The sequence below is a fragment of the Bicyclus anynana genome, chromosome 1 (genome assembly GCF_947172395.1).
Source record: "Bicyclus anynana chromosome 1, ilBicAnyn1.1, whole genome shotgun sequence".
NCBI classification, from domain to species: Eukaryota; Metazoa; Arthropoda; class Insecta; order Lepidoptera; family Nymphalidae; genus Bicyclus; species Bicyclus anynana.
The window spans coordinates 19,005,172-19,016,634 of record NC_069083.1 but is presented as its reverse complement, the minus strand read 5'-3'; the positions used below and the strand labels follow the sequence as shown (position 1 = coordinate 19,016,634).

At 35.0% G+C, this 11,463-nt stretch overlaps 1 protein-coding gene across 1 annotated transcript; it reads right to left on the bottom strand.

The window, feature by feature from the left end:
- Window positions 1-628: 628 nt before the first annotated feature.
- Window positions 629-1,588, bottom strand: LOC112054673 (protein lethal(2)essential for life). The gene has a single exon (XM_024094536.2). The coding sequence runs from the start codon at window positions 1,524-1,526 to the stop codon at window positions 774-776; it is 753 nt and encodes a 250-aa protein (XP_023950304.1). The 5' UTR covers window positions 1,527-1,588; the 3' UTR covers window positions 629-773.
- Window positions 1,589-11,463: the final 9,875 nt, after the last annotated feature.

Genomic DNA, 11,463 nt, shown 5'->3' with positions numbered 1-11,463 from the left:
CTAGACTAGTGATTGTTCCACGATTTCGTTTATGTACAAGCGAGGATGTTAGATTATATGACCTGTAGAGACCAGGCTTGTCCTAAAGCGTTTGTGGGCTTACTTTGACTTGACTCTGTTACGATCACGACCATACAATACAGACAGACAATACAAATAATACTTTTTATGTTGGAGGCTCAATTTTAATAACGGCAACGTGTATAAAACATTTTTGACCCCAAAATATATAATAACAATTTTAGTTGTCTTTTATTCAGCTACATCACCCACAATTCAGTTGCTATGCCAAGTTATAACTAGTTCGATTTTGTGAATATCGAAGTAGGTCTGCCTTTGCTGTGACCCAAGTAAATGCGTCGTGTGTTGTGACCTGGAACTTTACTAAGCTGGGACTATGACTTTAACTAAAGTCATAATAACATAAGTCATAAAACATCTGTTAAAAATTGAAAAAAAATTGAAATACACATTCAAATTAATTGAAATACTACATAATACATTCAAAGTAATCAAGTGTTAAATATTTTCCTTTAATTTTTAACTCTAGTTTAAAATCTAGATTTTACTCTATGATAAATTAAACAAGTTAATTCCATTCAGGTACAGAAATAAAAAAAAACAAAACTTAATAAATAACGTCTTTATTTAATTAAAACGAATAACTTTAATACTTAATTGACAAAACACCACAGCACTATCTCGTTCAACGAGATGCATTCACTCACTTTAAAGCTCATTTTCAGTCTTTTCCCATCCCCCTGCTCAGTCATTCACTCGTCGGTTTCGATTAGCGCGTAATCCAATCCGTTGCCGTCGATCCCCTTCGTGACTTCGTTATCTTTCGTCGTTTTCGTTGTTGTTTTCAGCTCTTTCTTCCTTATTTTCCCGACGTGAGTCGTCGCCTCCAAGTCGATTTGTTCTAATGGGGTAACTGATGAAGTGGGAATCGATGGCGCCGCCGTCTCTTTTATGTCCTCCTCCAGCTTTTCAGCGACCACTTCGGTATTCTCTTCTGGCAATATAACTTCGATCGGCACTTCCCTCTCCGGCAGAGGCGGCGGCAGCTCGTGCTTCGGTGCCGTTATAGACAGAACGCGCTTCTCGTTGTACACCGCTCTGACTTCCTCCTGCTGCGTGCCAGGCGGGAGTACGAAGCGTTGCACGAAGTGGTTCGCCATGTATTTCTTCTCGTTGTCCTTCTCCTTGTGTTTGCCTTCGACGATGATGTGTCGGTTCTTCACTTTGATTTTCAGTTCGTCCGGTTTGAATCTTCTGACGTTCAGGTTGATTAGGTATTTTTCTGAATCCGATATGATCTGCGGGTCTTCCAGGGACTCCTCGATGTCCAGTGCGGCCGCGGCGCGTATGAGCTGGTTCCACGGCCACAGGTAGTGGTACGCCAGTGAGTGTGTGAAGTGTCGGTCGATCATCGCGAAGGGGTCCACATACTGGGTGGTCTTGTGGGGTCTCTCCTCGCAGCCGGCGACGGCGAGCAGTGCAAGTGCTAGCGCGTATTTGTACATCGTGTTCTCGCGTGGTTGCTCTCGTGTGGTATTCAGTATATTGGCGGTCCCGCGTCGCTGCAGCGCTTATATAGTTTCGCCGGCTGTTCTAGAACGTACACCGACGCCGGTTTTGTTTCATTGATAACTACGCTGCCCGGCAGGCAGGGGCAGGTGTAGTCAACACGGGAAAGTGAAAATGAAATGTGTGGTTGAGTCACACTGACTCACGACGACCCTAAGTGGGTTACGTTTGTAGTGCGTTGACCTCGCAGACTGGTTTTTTGTTTTGATTTTATTTGTTGTTGTAGATTTTTATCTCGAGTGAAAGGATTAAATAAAACTTTTTCCTCGAAATTGTTATTGTTATCATAGAAAGTATAAGGAAAATTTTAAATATTATATCTGATATCTAATGCCTATTTTAAAAATGTTTTATACCACAGTTATATACAACATATAACATATACCTACGGATGATTTAAATATATATAATAAAACGTTCAAAGAAAATATAGTGTTACCAGAAAGAAGAAAATTATATCTTCTTTTGTGTTGTGATACTTGTTGTGTGATGTGTTGTAATGTGTGATACTTTGAAATCAATTCATATTTAAAGTTGGTTAAATCAAAAGTCGGACCACGGCTTGCGACCCCTGCGCCGGGATTAGTTAACACACACAACGACTGCGTGTGCGGGTACCGTTAACAGAAACGCCACTTGTAGGTCATCCTAACTCTTTCCGCCTGTTTCTTGTAGGTGTTTTACATAATTAAATAATTACATTACATCATTTTGCCATCCTGTTATAATCGATAGTTTTATATTGAATTAGATACGTTAACATTCATTCATAACTAGTTACGATCGAGATTAATCTATACTATATAATATTATGTAGAGAAAAGATTCGATTGTTTGTTTGTTTGTTTACATTAAACTATTCGGTTGGTGGTTGAAATATTCTTTCACAAAATACAATTAATCGATTGCTTTTCGAGTCAAATCGCATTACCATTTAAGAAAAAAACAAGCATTATAATGTTTATAATATTACTTTAAAAATGCAATGCATTTAAAATGCAATTCAGCATTTAAAAGTATGTTAAAATTTTCTATTTTGGGTAATTCGTTATGGAGATTTTGATTCAGTAAATTGCCAGCTTAGTTGTTTTGTGACTACTTTTGCACTTGCATTCTTTTGATTATGTATACAGTTTTCAGTTTAGAAAACAGAATGAAACTGGCAGCATGAAATGTAAACGTAAACAAGGCTGTGACTTCCGACCGTTAATGTCAACTTAAAAATTGTTTTGCTGTCTCTACGACGTTAAGGCGAAATAGCGTTCGAATTAAACCAACCCATTTTTACTCAAGCATAACCACACATACACTCGCAATCAAATATGAACCTCATTGCTTAAGTATTAAGATTTAAATTCAGCTTGAATACATACGTACATACGACGAGCGCATTCTAGAAAAGTGCACTAAAATTTCGAAACAAACCACTGCCTTAATAGGTGTTTTGTATGTTAAAGAAAAAGCAATTCAATTTCTTGAATTTAAAGTCGAGATTAGATTGCAGATGTCGATGCTAGAAAATTCCTTGGTACGTATGTAAACAAAGTCAACAGGTGGGACCACAGAGAGGGGACCGCAAGAGGAAGTCTAGCTGCAAGCTGAAATAAATAGATTGATAGAACTATAGACTACTAAAATTTCTATTTTTTCATTTTTTGTACGTCTCTCTGTCTGCCTGTCTGTATGTCTGTGATTTTGCTGACCGGGCATCAACATCGAGCCTTAACTAGCTTAATAGCACTGAATGAATTTAAATGAAACTTGGTACGATTAGAGATTATACGTAAAAGTTTATATGATACTTTTAATCAGAAGGGGGTGAAACAGGGGTTGATAGCTTTTATGGAAAGTCCATCATTTATCAAGAAGCACTTGTGAAAATTGGTATGTGTACCAACAGAAAAATACTTAAAATAATGTCATTCAAGAGATTTCAAAATTCTGCCCCTAAAGGGAAGCTGTTGAAGCTTTTTATAATATAAATCATCATGTTTTGAGTTAGGTTTATAACGTGTAGTGGACTATTTATTATATATTTATAACATGCGAAAATATTAATAGAAGGGGGTGAAATACTAGGTAAGGTAAGGTGGTTGGGGGGGTAGGGTGCATTATTTTAATGGCGCACTGATTTTTATGTTGCAACTAGCGGACGCCCGCGACTACGTTGGGGTGAAATTATAAAAAAAAAACAATTTCGCAAAAGCATAGGCTGACAGACTTTCAAGCTAAGGCAATTCTTCAATTTCTTCAAATTCTTTTCAAAAAATACTCCACCACGCTTGTCCAATGCGGATTGGCAGACTTCACACACGTAGAGAATTAAGAAAATTCTCTGGTATGCAAGTTTCCTCACGATGTTTTTCTTTCACCGTTTGAGACACGTGATATTTAATTTCTTAAAATCCTCACTCTTACAACTCGAACCCACACCCTCCGGAATCGGAGGCAGAGGTCATATCCAGTGGGCTATCACGTTGTCCAATTCATACTTACTAAATATATTTTTTAAAACCTTGGATTTTTATCATAGCGATACAAAAAACGTGATACTTTTATCAAGAGTTTATGCTTTAAAATCTGATTATTTTAATATTGCAATTAATTAATTTAATAATGTTTGAATAGTAACCAATTTACAACAGCTTAGTATTAGTGTAATATAAGACTGTATTTAAGATACTTTTGAAATAGTTCATCTACTACTAATATTATATAAAGGAAACATTTGTTTGTTTGTTTTAAATAGGCACTGAAACTACAGAACCCTTTCACTGTGGGGAAAAAACTCTTTCACTGTGGGGAAGCTACACTATCCCCGAGTGCTATAGGCTATATTTTATCCCCGTATTCCTACGGGAACGGGAACCACGCGAGTGAAACCGCCGGCGTCTGCTAGTTCATATAATAAATCCAAAACTACAGTGATAACTCATGTTTGTCTTTTGTTCACTGCAAAAAATGTATGTCCTGTCGCAGCCAGCCAGGTAACATGAATTTTCCGCACTGTTCACGGAAAAGTTACGGTCAAACTTTTCCTGTAAAATTAATATAAAAATGAATTGCGCAATGGAAAATTTCATTTTGCAAGCAACGCAATAGTTGTTTTTCTTTTAAAATGAATCATTTGTTCTAGTGTTTATTCAAACTACATTTATTTAACTTAGCACAGCTGTCAAATGTTTTTATGATTAAACATGTTAGTGTTTAATTTTGGCAATGGAAATAATATTTATTGGTATACTTACTATTGTCCGCTACTTTGTTCATATCATTATGAACCCATATTAGGCTCACTGCTGAGCACGAGTCTCCTCTCAGAATGAGAGGGGTTAGGCCATAGTCCACCACGCTGGCCCAATGCGGATTGGCAGACTTCACACGCGCACAGAAATAAATTTTTTAATACAGAAACAGAAATAGTTTTTCGGGTAGTATTAATAAGTGAAACTATTCTCTGGGTCTTAAATAACTAGGTATAAAACAAGTATTTATACTGCCGAACATATTACTAGAACCTCTATCCTTTTGGATGTAGGTTAATATAATTTTACAATACCATTAGATGTCGGTAAGTCAAATTCAAAATACTTTTATTTTAAGTAGACTTTTGAAATGGTTGATAAATTATTTTCTTAAGTAAAGTTAAAAACATAAAATTACAGTTACAAGGGTTCCAAACCCGCCATGATGACAGAAGAGTTCACAACAAAGTGTTGTTTTTGTTATCACCATTTTACAATATTCTCTAAAAATAAGTACCAAGAAAGCCACCGATCTCTATAAAACTCTCATTTGCGATAAATCAGCTAAACCAACTATAACGACAAACAGATACTTGAATGAACTTGTAAAAATATATTCCACGGAATATATTTGTGTAACAAATAACACACTTGTGATTATATTTCACCTTTGTAAACTCAGTCCGCTTTCTGGAAAGTTTTCAAGGATAATAAATTGTGTATGGTATAAAGTTTAAGTATATTCAAGTTTTACACTAAAGTAGGCAATTTTAAGTATATTTTGTGGTTTACGCTTTACAATTTTTGTAGTAGATTTACCCACTAATAACATTGGAGCTAATGCATCATAATAATCGCGAAAAACTGATTTTTGTAACCTTTAACCTTAAAAAACTTACGGTGCAGACAATATATTTTATTAGACAACTTTTAGAACATCCAAATGAGTATATTCTTTCATTCCCAGGTTGACCTATTTAATTTAAATAATTGACTGGGCTACTGAGTTAATTCTAGTTCGGATCACAACGATGTTGCTCGAAGGTAGATATAAGTATGCTAGTAGTACTTCCACGAAAGAAGCTGTACTACTACGAAAAGTATCCATGTCGATTTAATAAATAATTTTAGAAATTTGCGTTCAACCTAATTTTGTTTTGTATGAAATAGTCCAAGGGCAAAACTAGCCAAAATTAACAATAGTCTCTCTGTACAAAAATCAAACTACTTAAATCCCCAATTCCCCAAACAACTCGACAACCCTCGACTATTAGGGACGTAACCCTTTGAGGGGTGCTTGTTATTGTTGAGTGGATTCCCCGAAAGCCTTCGACAAGATTCCGGTAGAAAACTTGAAGATTATTCAGTTATTCACGGCTTACTTGCTCAAGACCAATATTGAATTGGTGGAACGTTGAAATTTTGAGTGGTACAGCACTAGTTCAAACTTCAAAGTTTGTCGAGTTTTATCCCATTATTTTCAAGTTATGGTGATTGTCTATGTCGGGCGAGAGGAAAGTGTGCTAACTTAGGAGGGGTTAGTGAGTTATTATAACATTTAGGTGTAACTGCCTCATTTGTCCCGTGGTAAGATGGTTCGGTTACGGAAAATGAGGCCCATGGTTCGAAACCTGGGTTATGCCAGCAAAAAATACGTTACGTCGAATACGTCTTCTTTCAAATTTTCTTATTACAAAATTTTTTAATAGAAGCCTGGACGTTGGCGGTGTTGGTACACCCCTGTGCTTCGGAGAGCATATAAACCCTCAGTCCTGCGCCTAATTTCTCACCGTTCGTGTCGGTCTGCCATCCCATCGGACAATGAGAGTGAGGGAATAGAGAGTGCACTGTGCTTGCGCAAACACTTGTGCACTATAATATCTCCTGCGTATATGGTTCATCTCGTCAATATATGGGCCGTCGTGGTCAAAAAATAAATTTGGTCGGGAGTATATTAGGTGTACTACGGACGTAAGATAAACAGAAGGTCATGATGCTTGAATCTTAACCGACTTCAATGATCATTGTTAGCGTGTTGAGAATCATAGCGCTACCAACTGAACCAGAGTGGTCGTCACAATTCATGTCGATGACACTGATAATGACCGACCCACAGAGTGTAACACTAATAACTTCACATGTTGGTAATAGCATGCGGGATGAGTCTCAAAATAACGAGATAGTCTGTTACAAATGAACTCATCGTGAAAAAAAAAAGACAGTTATTTGTGCTGTACGAGTATACCTAAGTCTTTGTATCCTCGCTCTCCCCACGCAGGAGTCACAAACAACACGGAGGGCTTCAATTGGATGATTGCACCTTTTTTATCTAACGATATACGAGTAAATTGTTCCGTAGCGAGACATGCTCCTGCTTGCCTCATGATAGGAGGAGTGAAAAAAAAAATAACTTTCATAATATTTAAATTGTCATTTTTATGTCATTTACAATTTTTAAAAGCTCATATTCGCTATAAGTGCCTTTACAAATGCAATTAATCGTTCCATTCTAGGCAATATTGTTAAAGTCACGATGCATAGCATAGACAACCTTTATTGAAGCAAAGCCTCCTTGTAGGAGGAGGAGGAGTTCGTGTGTGAAGTCTGCCAATCCGCATTGGGCCAACGCAGCGTCGTGGACTATTGGCCTAACCCCTCTCATTTTGAGAGGAGACTCGTGCTCAACAGTGAACTGAAAATGGGTTACTAATGATGATTAACTTTCGCTTTTGTATACATAATTATAGGTTTATTTTAAAGAAAGAAAAGCTCATTATGCTATAACCCAACACACGAGCTTGTGATTCGAACCCACAGGCTAGCTATTGGACAACCGAGAGAAGTATTTCCCTAGGGAGTAAGGTAGGCGACCTCACCCTACGCTATTGGCTATGATATAGTTAGTGTGTGAGGAGCATAAGGCACACTAATCAGGCGTAGCAATGTGCGAGACGTCTTGTGCAACAACTTGCAGTGAAAGCAAATTCCTATTATTATTGTGAAAGCTGTAAATGTTTTGCGTCTCCGTGTTGACCACAGAACAGAGATCGCTAAAAGCTAACGCTTTTAGCAATAGAAGTAGCATAGGGGCGTGGCCCGCTTACACCCGGGTGTGCGGAGCTTCGCAAGCCTATCCGCGCATGTACTAGCAGTCTTGTTTCGTTGACTGACACGTTACGTCCTGCGGTTGTCAAATACGGTAATTGAAAATAATTAAAAACGATTAGAAAAATGCTTAATTGTGCCGTTTTGCAATACAAAAATGATAGCCGCCACAAACATTTATCAAATTATGGTGTTTCGTACCATCGTTAAGACATATTTTATTATATTTTCATTAAAATATGAAAAAATAATTTTACTCAAAGTCACAAACTAAAATGAACATTACGGTAATAGTACTAAAGTTTACTTTATTGTAATACAAGTTCGATTTTCTCGAAGATTCTGTTGACATCAGTGGGCATACATTTGCTGCGTCAACAACAACAACAAAACTATCATAAATCAAAAATATACAAAAATGATTTTATTGCAATAATTCTTCTATTCCTAATTAAATGTATTAATTATTAATATTAATAATCCTTGTTATTTTATATTTAACGAAAACACCCATTGATTTTGCATAAAATTTACAACAAGAAATTGTAATTATTTGACTTTTGAATTTTCATTGTTAACGTGCGAAATATAATCCAAACTGCTATATTCTGAGTTGCGCGTTGTCAGTCGAACATTAATCACAAAATAATCTGTGTTACTTTTTAATTATATACAAAATTACCATATTTAGGAATGCTCCAGCTTTAAATAATAAAGTGAATTTTTAAATGAAAGTACCTTTTTGTATTATTTAAAAACTGTTGTTAGGCATATAAAATGTACCTGTTGTTAGGCATATAAAATGTACCTAAACGATCATTTCCTTTTAAACAATTTTAAGGTCAAAATAAACTTAAGAGACAGAGTTCGTTTTGCCTTTAGGTTCTTTAATATTTTTCAATGAATTTCTCTCTTTAGTCGGACCATCGGATTGGTGATCTACCTCGTGGCCGTTTTCCTTCTAAATACCACCACGTTTCCGCTATTATGACAGAGCTGTGAATTAATAAAAAAAAAGACATAAATGTAAGCGTTGAATCAGTAAAAATTAAATTACGTGTACGTGTACACCACCGCAGTATAAAATAAATAAATAAAAAAACAAGTGACGAAGGGGAATGTTTATTGATTTGAGACAGTGAAACAAGATTAATACCATTATTTTATCTCGTTTTAACTTGTGTTACATAAGAAATCAATAAATATACGATTATTTTATTGATTGAGCATATTTTATGCTTTTAATATCTCCTCTAGCATTAAGTTTATCAGAAAACTGCAAAACATTTTAAAAATTTGATTCCAATGTATATATTATGTATATATATATTATGCTTTATATAAAATAAGAGGAGAAATAGACCAAAAAATATTTTTTATTTTTCTTGTTTTAGTTCTCCTGAAAAAAGTGTAATTTTGATTTATGTTACTTTTGAATTTAAGCAGCTGCCATATGTCATTTGGCTATTCATTTAGGGATGTCTAATAATAATATATCGATATTTTATATCTACTACTATTATATTATGATGACACGATAATGATGAAATTTTCGGAATTTTTTTTAGGAATCCGGAGAGGAAAAAGTGAATCGAGGCGACTAGGAAGCAAAATTTGTTTTATGCAAAACCGCATTGTAATTTGTTCCAAACTTTTTACTCAGTCAGACACGTTAATGTAAAGTGGAAACAGAAGATATTTAGTAGTCACGGCAGTGCCAAACAAAAAGATTTTTTTTTTCTAAAAGTCATATTTGTGTCATTTAGGATACAAATAAAGTGACGTACTTAAAGTGTTAGGAACGTCAAGTCTGAGTATTTGTAATTGACCTATTTACTACTAACGGGTTGGAAAATAATCTACTGGTAACATTCATCATGAAACTCATTATAGTTAAATAGGAAATAATTGAGTTATTTTCTGCAAAAACCGACGATTAAAAAAAAATATACTATCGTGTTTTTTATATATTTAGGAACTATTTTTACTTCTTTGCAGAAAAGAGAATCTTTTCGTTGAAATATTTAGGAATTAAGTTTACGAAATACTTAGAGCAGCTGGTCACGTGTTTTTCAAAACTTAAACGAACTAATTTAGACATTGCAATAATGTGACATTGTGGTGTTTTTCTGATGATATCTAAAGTTGACAGATAGGCATTACAATACTTGCAGTTTGGTCTATTTTGTATTGGCAAATATTGTACAGTACATACTGAAAAAAATATAAAAAATCTTCTGTAAATAAATACAGTTCGAAAAGAATAGTCTGAGAAAGATATGACGAAACTGTACTAACTATCTCGGGTTTTATTTTTTATTATTTGTTTTTCATTTCATTTGTAAGTCAAATTGTCCTGAGAAAATTGTGAAACATTGTTTAATTGGTTGAAACATTCTTTTTTCCAAATGTATCACTCCGAAACTACTTAATAAAATCAAATGAAACTTAGCACAATTTAAGCAAATAGTACGAAGAAGGTTATAGATTCTTCATGTTGCGAATATAAAAATAGAAAGGGTGAAATAGGGTTATCCCCTAATTGTTAAGGTTTCGTGGAAAGTACTTAATTTTTCAAGTACACAAGTTATGGACTTGTGTTTGACCTTCTTAACAAAGAAGGTCAAACTTTGCACGATTCGAGTTTACACAACAGTGTAAACTCGAATCGTGCAAAGTTTTAGTTGAATTAATGTTTTTTCAGAGTCGTATATTAAAAAAAAATGCTTGTTTTTTACTTTCTTGTGTGTGTTTCTTCATATATTTTAATTTTGTTATAGACCTATGTTGTTCGTCTTAGTTTTATAAAATTCAATTTTTTTTTAAACAACAGACGTTCGTTTTATTTACTGCGAGTAACGAGACTATCGATGTTTAAGACTATCGTTATTTCACATCCCTAGACAATATTAATAAAACAAAGTTAGGATCATTTTGAATCTTATTTATAAGGTAATAAAGCTTATATATAGAGACAACTAGTGACGAGTAGCGGTACTACAGATTTCATTCATGAATTTTCATTCAAGAATTTTCATTTGTTCTGAGACAACGGTAATAAATAATTTTCAACTCTAAAATAAGGGTAATATATTTCTTTTTTCACTAAATATTAAACAGCCAATTAAGTGAAGAGTTTATCAGTGTGATAAGTATTATTACACTATAAATGTGTTTGTAAGGCCACGCCCCCGGGTACGCTGGTTTCAATACAAACAGTTGGCACTTTATAAATCTAGTTACTTCTTATATCTGTGGTGTTGACTATGAAAACCGCTGTGGTAGTTTTATTATATTATAACATCCATCTGTCAACACTTAAAAGGCGTAACGGCAATTGGGTTATGTATAATGAATATTTTGAATTTTATTAAAGCCTCCATAGCTCAACGGTTAGAGTGGTCGGACTTATCACCGAGGGGTGGTGGTTCGATCCCCGCCCGTTGGTCTGTTGTCGTACCCACTCCTAGCACAGGCTTTCCCGGCTAGTTGGAGGGGAATGGGAATATTGGTCATATTTAAT